Raw genomic sequence first — 14,351 nt, 5'->3', positions numbered from 1 at the left:
TCCTACTGACCTCTGACCTGTAGACACACCCCAGGAATGGATACTACTGACCTCTGACCTGTAGACACACCCCAGGAATGGATACTACTGACCTCTGACCTGTAGACACACCCCAGGAATGGATACTACTGACTTCTGACCTGTAGACACACCCCAGGAATGGATCCTACTGACCTCTGACCTGTAGACACACCCCAGGAATGGATACTACTGACCTCTGACCTGTAGACACACCCCAGGAATGGATACTACTGACCTCTGACCTGTAGACACACCCCAGGAATGGATACTACTGACTTCTGACCTGTAGACACACCCCAGGAATGGATACTACTGACCCCTGACCTGTAGACACACCCCAGGAATGGATAGCCCTACTACTGACCCCTGACCTGTAGACACACCCCAGGAATGGATACTACTGACCTCTGACCTGTAGACACACCCCAGGAATGGATAGCCCTACTACTGACCTCTGATCTGTAGACACACCCCAGGAATGGATACTACTGACCTCTGACCTGTAGACACACCCCAGGAATGGATACTACTGACCCCTGACCTGTAGACACACGGTTGACCTCCTCTGCCTCAGACTGGGTCCTGACCTCTGACCTGTAGACACACGGTTGACCTCCTCTGCCTCAGACTGGATCCTAATATAGAACGTCTCAAGTGTCATGCTAACGCTACGCTAGTGACACCAAGCCACAGCATTCCCAACAGCAGTTCCCGTGTCACTTCAAACACAGACGTCCCATTCCTGCAACGACATCTGGAATGAAACCAACCTCTTCCCCAGAGAGATGGAGGAGAGAGAGAGAGAGGGAAGGAAGAGGGGAGAGGGGAGGAAGAAGGGAGAGGGGAGGAAGAAAGAAAGAATGGTGTGTCTGTCTTCCCTCCAGGACCGGAGGAGGGATAGAAGTGGGGCAGGAGAGAGAGAGGACAGGGGGAGAGATAGAAGTGGGGCAGGAGAGAGAGAGAGCTGAGGGACGAGGAGAGAGAGAGGACAGGGGGAGAGAGAGGACAGGGGGAGGGATAGAAGTGGGGCAGGAAAGAGAGAGCTGAGGGACGAGGAGAGAGAGAGGACAGGGGGAGAGAGAGGACAGGGGGAGGGATAGAAGTGGGGCAGGAGAGAGAGAGAGCTGAGGGACGAGGAGAGAGAGAGGACAGGGGGAGAGAGAGCTGAGGGACGAGGAGAGAGAGAGGACAGGGGGAGAGAGAGGACAGGGGGAGAGAGAGGACAGTAGTGAAGCGAGCAGATAGGAACACAGATAGAACAGTCTGAAACAGTACGTTACCTTCGTGGGCGGCAGCGTGTGAGGCCCAGAGCTGAGCCATCTGATTGGGTGATCTGTAGGCTGGGTCAGAGGTCAGGGGGGAGTGGCCGGAATAGCCCGGCAGGAAGGGACTGGAGGCTGCTGGGAAGGCATCACCTGGAGGGATGAGATACGAAGACTTTGAAGCTTTATTGAGACGAGACACACAGACACATATAGTAGTCAATACAGACTGACATCATCATACCTATCAGAATATGTCCCATAGGCCCGGATGAACAACACTAATAGGACAGGGAACAGAATAAGATGGGCCCTGAGCCCACTCTCCGAGGGTAAAAGGCCCCGAGCCCACTCTCCGAGGGTAAAAGGCCCGGAGCCCACTCTCCGAGGGTAAAAGGCCCCGAGCCCACTCTCCGGGGGTAAAAGGCCCCGAGCCCACTCTCCGGGGGTAAAAGGCCCCGAGCCCACTCTCCGGGGGTAAAAGGCCCCGAGCCCACTCTCCGGGGGTAAAAGGCCCCGAGCCCACTCTCCGGGGGTAAAAGGCCCCGAGCCCACTCTCCGGGGGTAAAAGGCCCCGAGCCCACTCTCCGGGGGTAAAAGGCCCCGAGCCCACTCTCCGGGGGTAAAAGGCCCCGAGCCCACTCTCCGGGGGTAAAAGGCCCCGAGCCCACTCTCCGGGGGTAAAAGGCCCCGAGCCCACTCTCCGGGGGTAAAAGGCCCCGAGCCCACTCTCCGGGGGTAAAAGGCCCCGAGCCCACTCTCCGGGGGTAAAAGGCCCCGAGCCCACTCTCCGGGGGTAAAAGGCCCCGAGCCCACTCTCCGGGGGTAAAAGGCCCCGAGCCCACTCTCCGGGGGTAAAAGGCCCCGAGCCCACTCTCCGGGGGTAAAAGGCCCCGAGCCCACTCTCCGGGGGTAAAAGGCCCCGAGCCCACTCTCCGGGGGTAAAAGGCCCCGAGCCCACTCTCCGGGGGTAAAAGGCCCCGAGCCCACTCTCCGGGGGTAAAAGGCCCCGAGCCCACTCTCCGGGGGTAAAAGGCCCCGAGCCCACTCTCCGGGGGTAAAAGGCCCCGAGCCCACTCTCCGGGGGTAAAAGGCCCCGAGCCCACTCTCCGGGGGTAAAAGGCCCCGAGCCCACTCTCCGGGGGTAAAAGGCCCCGAGCCCACTCTCCGGGGGTAAAAGGCCCCGAGCCCACTCTCCGGGGGTAAAAGGCCCCGAGCCCACTCTCCGGGGGTAAAAGGCCCCGAGCCCACTCTCCGGGGGTAAAAGGCCCCGAGCCCACTCTCCGGGGGTAAAAGGCCCCGAGCCCACTCTCCGGGGGTAAAAGGCCCCGAGCCCACTCTCCGGGGGTAAAAGGCCCCGAGCCCACTCTCCGGGGGTAAAAGGCCCCGAGCCCACTCTCCGGGGGTAAAAGGCCCCGAGCCCACTCTCCGGGGGTAAAAGGCCCCGAGCCCACTCTCCGGGGGTAAAAGGCCCCGAGCCCACTCTCCGGGGGTAAAAGGCCCCGAGCCCACTCTCCGGGGGTTAAAGGCCCCGAGCCCACTCTCCGAGGGTTAAAGGCCCCGAGCCCACTCTCCGAGGGTTAAAGGCCGTGAGCCCACTCTCCGGGGGTTAAAGGCCGTGAGCCCACTCTCCGGGGGTTAAAGGCCGTGAGCCCACTCTCCGAGGGTAAAAGGCTCTGAGCCCACTGAGGGTAAAAGGCCCTGAGCCCACTGAGGGTAAAAGGCCCGCGGCCCTGAGCCCACTCTCCAAGGGTAAATGGCCCTGAGCCCACTGAGGGTAAAAGGCCCTGAGCCCACTGAGGGTAAAAGGCCCGCGGCCATGAGCCCACTCTCCGAGGGTAAAAGGCCCCGAGCCCACTCTCCGAGGGTAAAAGGCCCCGAGCCCACTCTCCGAGGGTAAAAGGCCCCGAGCCCACTCTCCGAGGGTAAAAGGCCCCGAGCCCACTCTCCGAGGGTAAAAGGCCCCGAGCCCACTCTCCGAGGGTAAAAGGCCCCGAGCCCACTCTCCGAGGGTAAAAGGCCCCGAGCCCACTCTCCGAGGGTAAAAGGCCCCGAGCCCACTCTCCGAGGGTAAAAGGCCCCGAGCCCACTCTCCGAGGGTAAAAGGCCCCGAGCCCACTCTCCGAGGGTAAAAGGCCCCGAGCCCACTCTCCGGGGGTAAAAGGCCCCGAGCCCACTCTCCGGGCGTCTCAGGGGCATTTGCACAAAACACAGTTCCATTTCACACCTCACATGTCACCAACTATTTGACCTTTTGAACCCCTGAAGACGACACAGCCAGCCTCGGTGTTAGTGTGTGTGTGTGTGTGTGTGTGTGTGTGTGTGTGTGTGTGTGTGTGTGTGTGTGTGTGTGTGTGTGTGATCTGTGATCTCCTGTGGGATGTAGAGACATGTCTCCCTGCAGCTAAACCAGTGTATTAAACCTGTCACACACACACACACACACCCCTGTGTGCTTTGTAAATCTGCGCAACACCCAGCAATGTAAATGACACACGGCCAGGTCTCTAAATAGAACAACACTCCCAGAACATCCACCTAGGTCTATTAACGCCTCTAAAGGCACATTCAGACCTGCTCAAATCACACACACACACACACACACACCCTGAGCAGGTGTGTAAACCAGTAGAGGCTCCTCAGAGGAGGACCATCCTACTTAGTGAATTTCAGAAAAATACAAAATACTGGAAAAAAATAAAAATAAAGTTCAGAAAAAAACTATAGTAAATATATTCATGTCACCAAATGATTGATTAAAACACTCTGTTTCGCAATCTAGGTCTACAGTCGCCTCAACAGCACTCTGTAGGGTAGCACCACAGAAGAAGAGAGGGAGCAGGACTCTGTAGGGTAGCACCACAGAAGAAGAGCAGGGAACGCTTACAGGCTGAGTCACTCTGTTACCATGGCACCATCTCCACTCTGTAGGGTAGCACCACAGAAGAAGAGAGGGAGCAGGGAACGCTTACAGGCTGAGTCACTCTGTTACCATGGCACCATCTCCACTCTGTAGGGTAGCACCACAGAAGAAGAGAGGGAGCAGGGAACGCTTACAGGCTGAGTCACTCTGTTACCATGGCACCATCTCCACTCTGTAGGGTAGCACCACAGAAGAAGAGAGGGAGCAGGGAACGCTTACAGGCTGAGTCACTCTGTTACCATGGCACCATCTCCACTCTGTAGGGTAGCACCACAGAAGAAGAGAGGGAGCAGGGAACGCTTACAGGCTGAGTCACTCTGTTACCATGGCACCATCTCCACTCTGTAGGGTAGCACCACAGAAGAAGAGAGGGAGCAGGGAACGCTTACAGGCTGAGTCACTCTGTTACCATGGCACCATCTCCACTCTGTAGGGTAGCACCACAGAAGAAGAGCAGGGAACGCTTACAGGCTGAGTCACTCTGTTACCATGGTACCATCTCCACTCTGTAGGGTAGCACCACAGAAGAAGAGCAGGGAACGCTTACAGGCTGAGTCACTCTGTTACCATGGCACCATCTCCACTCTGTAGGGTAGCACCACAGAAGAAGAGAGGGAGCAGGAAACGCTTACAGGCTGAGTCACTCTGTTACCATGGCACCATCTCCACTCTGTAGGGTAGCACCACAGAAGAAGAGAGGGAGCAGGAAACGCTTACAGGCTGAGTCACTCTGTTACCATGGCACCATCTCCACTCTGTAGGGTAGCACCACAGAAGAAGAGAGGGAGCAGGAAACGCTTCCAGGCTGAGTCACTCTGTTACCATGGCACCATCTCCACTCTGTAGGGTAGCACCACAGAAGAAGAGAGGGAGCAGGGAACGCTTACAGGCTGAGTCACTCTGTTACCATGGCACCATCTCCACTCTGTAGGGTAGCACCACAGAAGAAGAGCGGGAGCAGGAAACGCTTACAGGCTGAGTCACTCTGTTACCATGGCACCATCTCCACTCTGTAGGGTAGCACCACAGAAGAAGAGAGGGAGCAGGGAACGCTTACAGGCTGAGTCACTCTGTTACCATGGCACCATCTCCACTCTGTAGGGTAGCACCACAGAAGAAGAGAGGGAGCAGGAAACGCTTACAGGCTGAGTCACTCTGTTACCATGGCACCATCTCCAATCTGTAGGGTAGCACCACAGAAGAAGAGCGGGAGCAGGAAACGCTTACAGGCTGAGTCACTCTGTTACCATGGCACCATCTCCACTCTGTAGGGTAGCACCACAGAAGAAGAGAGGGAGCAGGAAACGCTTACAGGCTGAGTCACTCTGTTACCATGGCACCATCTCCACTCTGTAGGGTAGCACCACAGAAGAAGAGAGGGAGCAGGAAACGCTTACAGGCTGAGTCACTCTGTTACCATGGCACCATCTCCACTCTGTAGGGTAGCACCACAGAAGAAGAGAGGGAGCAGGAAACGCTTACAGGCTGAGTCACTCTGTTACCATGGCACCATCTCCACTCTGTAGGGTAGCACCACAGAAGAAGAGCAGGGAACGCTTACAGGCTGAGTAACTCTGTTACCATGGCACCATCTCCACTCTGTAGGGTAGCACCACAGAAGAAGAGCAGGGAGCAGGGAACGCTTACAGGCTGAGTCACTCTGTTACCATGGCACCATCTCCACTCTGTAGGGTAGCACCACAGAAGAAGAGCAGGAAACGCTTACAGGCTGAGTCACTCTGTTACCATGGCACCATCTCCACTCTGTAGGGTAGCACCACAGAAGAAGAGAGGGAGCAGGAAACGCTTACAGGCTGAGTCACTCTGTTACCATGGCACCATCTCCACTCTGTAGGGTAGCACCACAGAAGAAGAGCAGGGAGCAGGGAACGCTTACAGGCTGAGTCACTCTGTTACCATGGCACCATCTCCACTCTGTAGGGTAGCACCACAGAAGAAGAGAGGGAGCAGGAAACGCTTACAGGCTGAGTCACTCTGTTACCATGGCACCATCTCCACTCTGTAGGGTAGCACCACAGAAGAAGAGAGGGAGCAGGGAACGCTTACAGGCTGAGTCACTCTGTTACCATGGCACCATCTCCACTCTGTAGGGTAGCACCACAGAAGAAGAGAGGGAGCAGGGAACGCTTACAGGCTGAGTCACTCTGTTACCATGGCACCATCTCCACTCTGTAGGGTAGCACCACAGAAGAAGAGAGGGAGCAGGAAACGCTTACAGGCTGAGTCACTCTGTTACCATGGCACCATCTCCACTCTGTAGGGTAGCACCACAGAAGAAGAGAGGGAGCAGGGAACGCTTACAGGCTGAGTCACTCTGTTACCATGGCACCATCTCCACTCTGTAGGGTAGCACCACAGAAGAAGAGAGGGAGCAGGGAACGCTTACAGGCTGAGTCACTCTGTTACCATGGCACCATCTCCACTCTGTAGGGTAGCACCACAGAAGAAGAGAGGGAGCAGGGAACGCTTACAGGCTGAGTCACTCTGTTACCATGGCACCATCTCCACTCTGTAGGGTAGCACCACAGAAGAAGAGCAGGGAACGCTTACAGGCTGAGTCACTCTGTTACCATGGCACCATCTCCACTCTGTAGGGTAGCACCACAGAAGAAGAGCGGGAGCAGGAAACGCTTACAGGCTGAGTCACTCTGTTACCATGGTACCATCTCCACTCTGTAGGGTAGCACCACAGAAGAAGAGCAGGGAACGCTTACAGGCTGAGTCACTCCGTTACCATGGCACCATCTCCACTCTGTAGGGTAGCACCACAGAAGAAGAGAGGGAGCAGGGAACGCTTACAGGCTGAGTCACTCTGTTACCATGGCACCATCTCCACTCTGTAGGGTAGCACCACAGAAGAAGAGCAGGGAGCAGGGAACGCTTACAGGCTGAGTCACTCTGTTACCATGGCACCATCTCCACTCTGTAGGGTAGCACCACAGAAGAAGAGCAGGAAACGCTTACAGGCTGAGTCACTCTGTTACCATGGCACCATCTCCACTCTGTAGGGTAGCACCACAGAAGAAGAGAGGGAGCAGGAAACGCTTACAGGCTGAGTCACTCTGTTACCATGGCACCATCTCCACTCTGTAGGGTAGCACCACAGAAGAAGAGCAGGGAGCAGGGAACGCTTACAGGCTGAGTCACTCTGTTACCATGGCACCATCTCCACTCTGTAGGGTAGCACCACAGAAGAAGAGAGGGAGCAGGAAACGCTTACAGGCTGAGTCACTCTGTTACCATGGCACCATCTCCACTCTGTAGGGTAGCACCACAGAAGAAGAGAGGGAGCAGGGAACGCTTACAGGCTGAGTCACTCTGTTACCATGGCACCATCTCCACTCTGTAGGGTAGCACCACAGAAGAAGAGCGGAAACGCTTACAGGCTGAGTCACTCTGTTACCATGGCACCATCTCCACTGGTCAGCGCTCACACAGTGTGTCTTAGATTAATAAACACAAGATGGCATAAAGCTGTCACTGACAGAATGACCACACACACACTGTACCAACACACACACACACTGTACCAACACACACACACTGTACCAACACACAGTACCAACTCACACACACACTGTACCAACACACACACACACTGTACCAACACACAGTACCAACTCACACACACACTGTACCAACACACACACACACACACACACTGTACCAACACACACACACACACACACACACACACACACTGTACCAACACACACACACAGTACCAACACACACACACACTGTACCAACACACACACACACAGTACCAACACACACACACACACTGTACCAACACACACACACACTGTAGCAACACACACACTGTAGCAACACACACACTGTAGCAACACACACACTGTAGCAACACACACACTGTAGCAACACACACACACACACACTGTAGCAACACACACACACACTGTAGCAACACACACACTGTAGCAACACACACACTGTAGCAACACACACACAGTAGCTGTATCTATCTATCTATCTCTCTATCTCTCTATCAGCTGTCACACACAGAGGGTTGGGCTTGTTAGGGGGGGGGGGCGGTGTGTGTCATGGTATGTTAAAATACCCAGGGTCTGACGTCACTATCTTAACAAACAGCCTCCTCTAAACCCACCGACACACACAGCTCTATGGTAGAATTTAGAGATAAATACCCTTCATTCTGGAGAGGAGAGGGTGAGTCACCAGAGATAAATACCCTTCATTCTGGAGAGGAGAAGGTGAGTCACCAGAGATAAATACCCTTCATTCTGGAGAGGAGAAGGTGAGTCACCAGAGATAAATACCCTTCATTCTGGAGAGGAGAGTCACCAGAGATAAATACCCTTCATTCTGGAGAGGAGAGTCACCAGAGATAAATACCCTTCATTCTGGAGAGGTGAGTCACCAGAGATAAATACCCTTCATTCTGGAGAGGAGAAGGTGAGTCACCAGAGATAAATACCCTTCATTCTGGAGAGGAGAGAAGGTGAGTCACCAGAGATAAATACCCTTCATTCTGGAGAGGAGAAGGTGAGTCACCAGAGATAAATACCCTTCATTCTGGAGAGGAGAAGGTGAGTCACCAGAGATAAATACCCTTCATTCTGGAGAGGAGAAGGTGAGTCACCAGAGATAAATACCCTTCATTCTGGAGAGGAGAAGGTGAGTCACCAGAGATAAATACCCTTCATTCTGGAGAGGAGAGTCACCAGAGATAAATACCCTTCATTCTGGAGAGGAGAGTCACCAGAGATATATACCCTTCATTCTGGAGAGGAGAAGGTGAGTCACCAGAGATAAATACCCTTCATTCTGGAGAGGAGAAGGTGAGTCACCAGAGATAAATACCCTTAATTCTGGAGAAGGTGAGTCACCAGAGATAAATACCCTTCATTCTGGAGAAGAGAAGGTGAGTCACCAGAGATAAATACCCTTCATTCTGGAGAGGAGAGGGTGAGTCACCAGAGATAAATACCCTTCATTCTGGAGAGGAGAGGGTGAGTCACCAGAGATAAATACCCTTCATTCTGGAGAGGTGAGTCACCAGAGATAAATACCCTTCATTCTGGAGAGGAGAGTCATCAGAGATAAATACCCTTCATTCTGGAGAGGAGAGGAGAAGGTGAGTCACCAGAGATAAATACCCTTCATTCTGGAGAGGAGAGTCACCAGAGATAAATACCCTTCATTCTGGAGAGGAGAGAAGAAGGTGAGTCACCAGAGATAAATACCCTTCATTCTGGAGAGGAGAAGGTGAGTCACCAGAGATAAATACTCTTCATTCTGGAGAGGAGAGTCACCAGAGATAAATACCCTTCATTCTGGAGAGGAGAGAAGAAGGTGAGTCACCAGAGATAAATACCCTTCATTCTGGAGAGGAGAGTCACCAGAGATAAATACCCTTCATTCTGGAGAAGGTGAGTCACCAGAGATAAATACCCTTCATTCTGGAGAGGAGAAGGTGAGTCACCAGAGATAAATACCCTTCATTCTGGAGAGGAGAGTCACCAGAGATAAATACCCTTCATTCTGGAGAGGGTGAGTCACCAGAGATAAATACCCTTCATTCTGGAGAGGAGAGTCACCAGAGATAAATACCCTTCATTCTGGAGAAGGTGAGTCACCAGAGATAAATACCCTTCATTCTGGAGAGGAGAGTCACCAGAGATAAATACCCTTCATTCTGGAGAGGAGAGTCACCAGAGATAAATACCCTTCATTCTGGAGAAGGTGAGTCACCAGAGATAAATACCCTTCATTCTGGAGAGGAGAGTCACCAGAGATAAATACCCTTCATTCTGGAGGAGGAGAGGGTGAGTCACCAGAGATAATTACCCTTCATTCTGGAGAAGGTGAGTCACCAGAGATAAATACCCTTCATTCTGGAGAGGTGATTCACCAGAGATAAATACCCTTCATTCTGGAGAGGTGATTCACCAGAGATAAATACCCTTCATTCTGGAGAGGAGAGTCACCAGAGATAAATACCCTTCATTCTGGAGAGGAGAAGGTGAGTCACCAGAGATAATTACCCTTCATTCTGGAGAGGAGAAGGTGAGTCACCAGAGATAAATACCCTTCATTCTGGAGAGGAGAAGGTGAGTCACCAGAGATAAATACCCTTCATTCTGGAGAGGAGAAGGTGAGTCACCAGAGATAAATACCCTTCATTCTGGAGAGGAGAAGGTGAGTCACCAGAGATAAATACCCTTCATTCTGGAGAGGAGAGGGTGAGTCACCAGAGATAAATACCCTTCATTCTGGAGAGGAGTCACCAGAGATAAATACCCTTCATTCTGGAGAGAAGGTGAGTCACCAGAGATAAATACCCTTCATTCTGGAGAGGAGAAGGTGAGTCACCAGAGATAAATACCCTTCATTCTGGAGAGGAGAAGGTGAGTCACCAGAGATAAATACCCTTCATTCTGGAGAGGAGAGGGTGAGTCACCAGAGATAAATACCCTTCATTCTGGAGAGGAGAGTCACCAGAGATAAATACCCTTCATTCTGGAGAGGAGAGTCATCAGAGATAAATACCCTTCATTCTGGAGAGGAGAAGGTGAGTCACCAGAGATAAATACCCTTCATTCTGGAGAGGAGAAGGTGAGTCACCAGGGATAAATACCCTTCATTCTGGAGAGGAGAAGGTGAGTCACCAGAGATAAATACCCTTCATTCTGGAGAGGAGAGGAGAAGGTGAGTCACCAGAGATAAATACCCTTCATTCTGGAGAAGGTGAGTCACCAGAGATAAATACCCTTCATTCTGGAGAGGAGAGGAGAAGATGAGTCACCAGAGATAAATACCCTTCATTCTGGAGAGGAGAAGGTGAGTCACCAGAGATAAATACCCTTCATTCTGGAGAGGAGAGTCACCAGAGATAAATACCCTTCATTCTGGAGAGGAGAAGGTGAGTCACCAGAGATAAATACCCTTCATTCTGGAGAGGAGAGAAGGTGAGTCACCAGAGATAAATACCCTTCATTCTGGAGGAGGAGAGAAGGTGAGTCACCAGAGATAAATACCCTTCATTCTGGAGGAGGAGAGAAGGTGAGTCACCAGAGATAAATACCCTTCATTCTGGAGAGGAGAGAAGGTGAGTCACCAGAGATAAATACCCTTCATTCTGGAGAAGGTGAGTCACCAGAGATAAATACCCTTCATTCTGGAGAGGAGAGTCACCAGAGATAAATACCCTTCATTCTGGAGAGGAGAAGGTGAGTCACCAGAGATAAATACCCTTCATTCTGGAGAGGAGAGTCACCAGAGATAAATACCCTTCATTCTGGAGAGGAGAAGGTGAGTCACCAGAGATAAATACCCTTCATTCTGGAGAGGAGAGAAGGTGAGTCACCAGAGATAAATACCCTTCATTCTGGAGGAGGAGAGAAGGTGAGTCACCAGAGATAAATACCCTTCATTCTGGAGGAGGAGAGAAGGTGAGTCACCAGAGATAAATACCCTTCATTCTGGAGGAGGAGAGAAGGTGAGTCACCAGAGATAAATACCCTTCATTCTGGAGAGGAGAGAAGGTGAGTCACCAGAGATAAATACCCTTCATTCTGGAGAAGGTGAGTCACCAGAGATAAATACCCTTCATTCTGGAGAGGAGAGTCACCAGAGATAAATACCCTTCATTCTAGAGAGGAGAGTCACCAGAGATAAATACCCTTCATTCTGGAGAGGAGAAGGTGAGTCACCAGAGATAAATACCCTTCATTCTGGAGGAGGAGAGAAGGTGAGTCACCAGAGATAAATACCCTTCATTCTGGAGGAGGAGAGAAGGTGAGTCACCAGAGATAAATACCCTTCATTCTGGAGAGGAGAGAACGTGAGTCACCAGAGATAAATACCCTTCATTCTGGAGAAGGTGAGTCACCAGAGATAAATACCCTTCATTCTGGAGAGGAGAGAAGGTGAGTCACCAGAGATAAATACCCTTCATTCTGGAGAGGAGAGAAGGTGAGTCACCAGAGATAAATACCCTTCATTAAACAACGGCCTCTTGCTAGCCGCTAAACAACGGCCTCTTGCTAGCCGCTAAACAACGGCCTCTTGCTAGCCGCTAAACAACGGCCTCTTGCTAGCCGCTAAACAACGGCCTCTTGCTAGCCGCTAAACAACGGCCTCTTGCTAGCCGCTAAACAACGGCCTCTTGCTAGCCGCTAAACAACGGCCTCTTGCTAGCCGCTAAACAACGGCCTCTTGCTAGCCGCTAAACAACGGCCTCTTGCTAGCCGCTAAACAACGGCCTCTTGCTAGCCGCTAAACAACGGCCTCTTGCTAGCCGCTAAACAACGGCCTCTTGCTAGCCGCTAAACAACGGCCTCTTGCTAGCCGCTAAACAACGGCCTCTTGCTAGCCGCTAAACAACGGCCTCTTGCTAGCCGCTAAACAACGGCCTCTTGCTAGCCGCTAAACAACGGCCTCTTGCTAGCCGCTAAACAACGGCCTCTTGCTAGCCGCTAAACAACGGCCTCTTGCTAGCCGCTAAACAACGGCCTCTTGCTAGCCGCTAAACAACGGCCTCTTGCTAGCCGCTAAACAACGGCCTCTTGCTAGCCGCTAAACAACGGCCTCTTGCTAATTGCTAATCAACGGCCTCTTGCTAGCTGCTAAACAACGGCCTCTTGCTAGCTGCTAAACAACGGCCTCTTGCTAGGAGCTAAACAACGGCCTCTTGCTAGCTGCTAAACAACGGCCTCTTGCTAGCTGCTAAACAACGGCCTCTTGCTAGGAGCTAAACAACGGCCTCTTGCTAGGAGCTAAACAACGGCCTCTTGCTAGGAGCTAAACAACGGCCTCTTGCTAGCTGCTAAACAACGGCCTCTTGCTAGCTGCTAAACAACGGCCTCTTGCTAGCTGCTAAACAACGGCCTCTTGCTAGCTGCTAAACAACAGCCTCTTGCTAGCTGCTAAACAACGGCCTCTTGCTAGCTGCTAAACAGCAGCCTTTTGCTAGCTGCTAAACAACAGCCTCTTGCTAGCTGCTAAACAACGGCCTCTTGCTAGGTGCTAAACAGTAGCCTCTTGCTAGCTGCTAAACAACAGCCTCTCGCTAGCTGCTACACAACAGCCTCTCGCTAGCTGCTAAACAACAGCCTCTCGCTAGCTGCTACACAACAGTCTCTTGCTAGCTGCTACACAACAGTCTCTTGCTAGCTGCTACACAACAGTCTCTTGCTCGGTTCTCACTTGGATTAAAGGGTAACTTCAGTCAAAAATCTAAATGCCTCAGATTTCCCCCCAGACCTCAAAAGTGGTCTCCTGGTGCAGTTTAAGCATCATTGTGGACTTAAAAAATCCAACGTTCTGCTTCTATTAAAACAGTGCGTTTTAGAGAGTGACAACCCTGAAACCAGGAAAAACAAAACCTTTAATTTATTTTTCAAGTTCTTCTGGGCTATTTACTTATATTTCAGTTTTTATGAAATACATCATTTGAATAAACATTGTGGAAATTCATATCTTGCAGTAAAACTGGAAATAAGACTTTAATCTCAAAATAAAGGTTAAATATGTTTGTTTTTTAAAGGTTTAATGTTCTCTTTGAAAATAGACCAAAACAACAATACGCTGAATTTAGAATACATTTTTTAAATTTTGTCACATGCACAGTAGTATTGTATTTAGTAGTATTTAATTTAGTCACATGCACAGTAGTATTGCACGGTAAAACCAAAACATCATGATACCAGCATTTCAGAAAACCGTAGTACCCGTTTACTATGACACTCCCTTACCGATCAATAACAAACTACCGTAGTACCCGTTTCCTATGACACTCCCTTTACCGATCAATAACAAACTACCGTAGTACCCGTTTCCTATGACACTCCCTTACCGATCAATAACAAACTACCGTAGTACCCGTTTCCTATGACACTCCCTTACCGATCAATAACAAACTACCGTAGCACCCGTTTCCTATGACACTCCCTTACCGATCAATAACAAACTACCGTAGTACCCGTTTCCTATGACACTCCCTTACCGATCAATAACAAACTACCGTAGTACCCGTTTCCTATGACACTCCCTTACCGATCAATAACAAACTACCGTAGTACCCGTTTCCTGTGACAGTCCCTTACCGATCAATAACAAACTACCGTAGTACCCGTTTC

General features: G+C 51.3%; 1 protein-coding gene across 8 annotated transcripts in view; it reads right to left on the bottom strand.

The window, feature by feature from the left end:
• LOC129833736 (trinucleotide repeat-containing gene 18 protein-like) overlaps positions 1 to 14,351 on the bottom strand; it is a 74,210-nt gene that overhangs the window by 28,057 nt on the left and 31,802 nt on the right. For all 8 annotated transcript variants that reach the window (XM_055898520.1, XM_055898518.1, XM_055898523.1 and 5 more), the window contains one exon: positions 1,302 to 1,436. In XM_055898520.1, the coding sequence (XP_055754495.1) occupies positions 1,302 to 1,436 (135 nt within the window). The remainder of the gene's footprint in view (positions 1 to 1,301; positions 1,437 to 14,351) is intronic.

This window comes from Salvelinus fontinalis, chromosome 34 (genome assembly GCF_029448725.1).
Source record: "Salvelinus fontinalis isolate EN_2023a chromosome 34, ASM2944872v1, whole genome shotgun sequence".
NCBI lineage: Eukaryota > Metazoa > Chordata > Actinopteri > Salmoniformes > Salmonidae > Salvelinus > Salvelinus fontinalis.
Note: the sequence above shows the minus strand (reverse complement) of the source record. Positions and strands in the feature narration are given on the sequence as shown.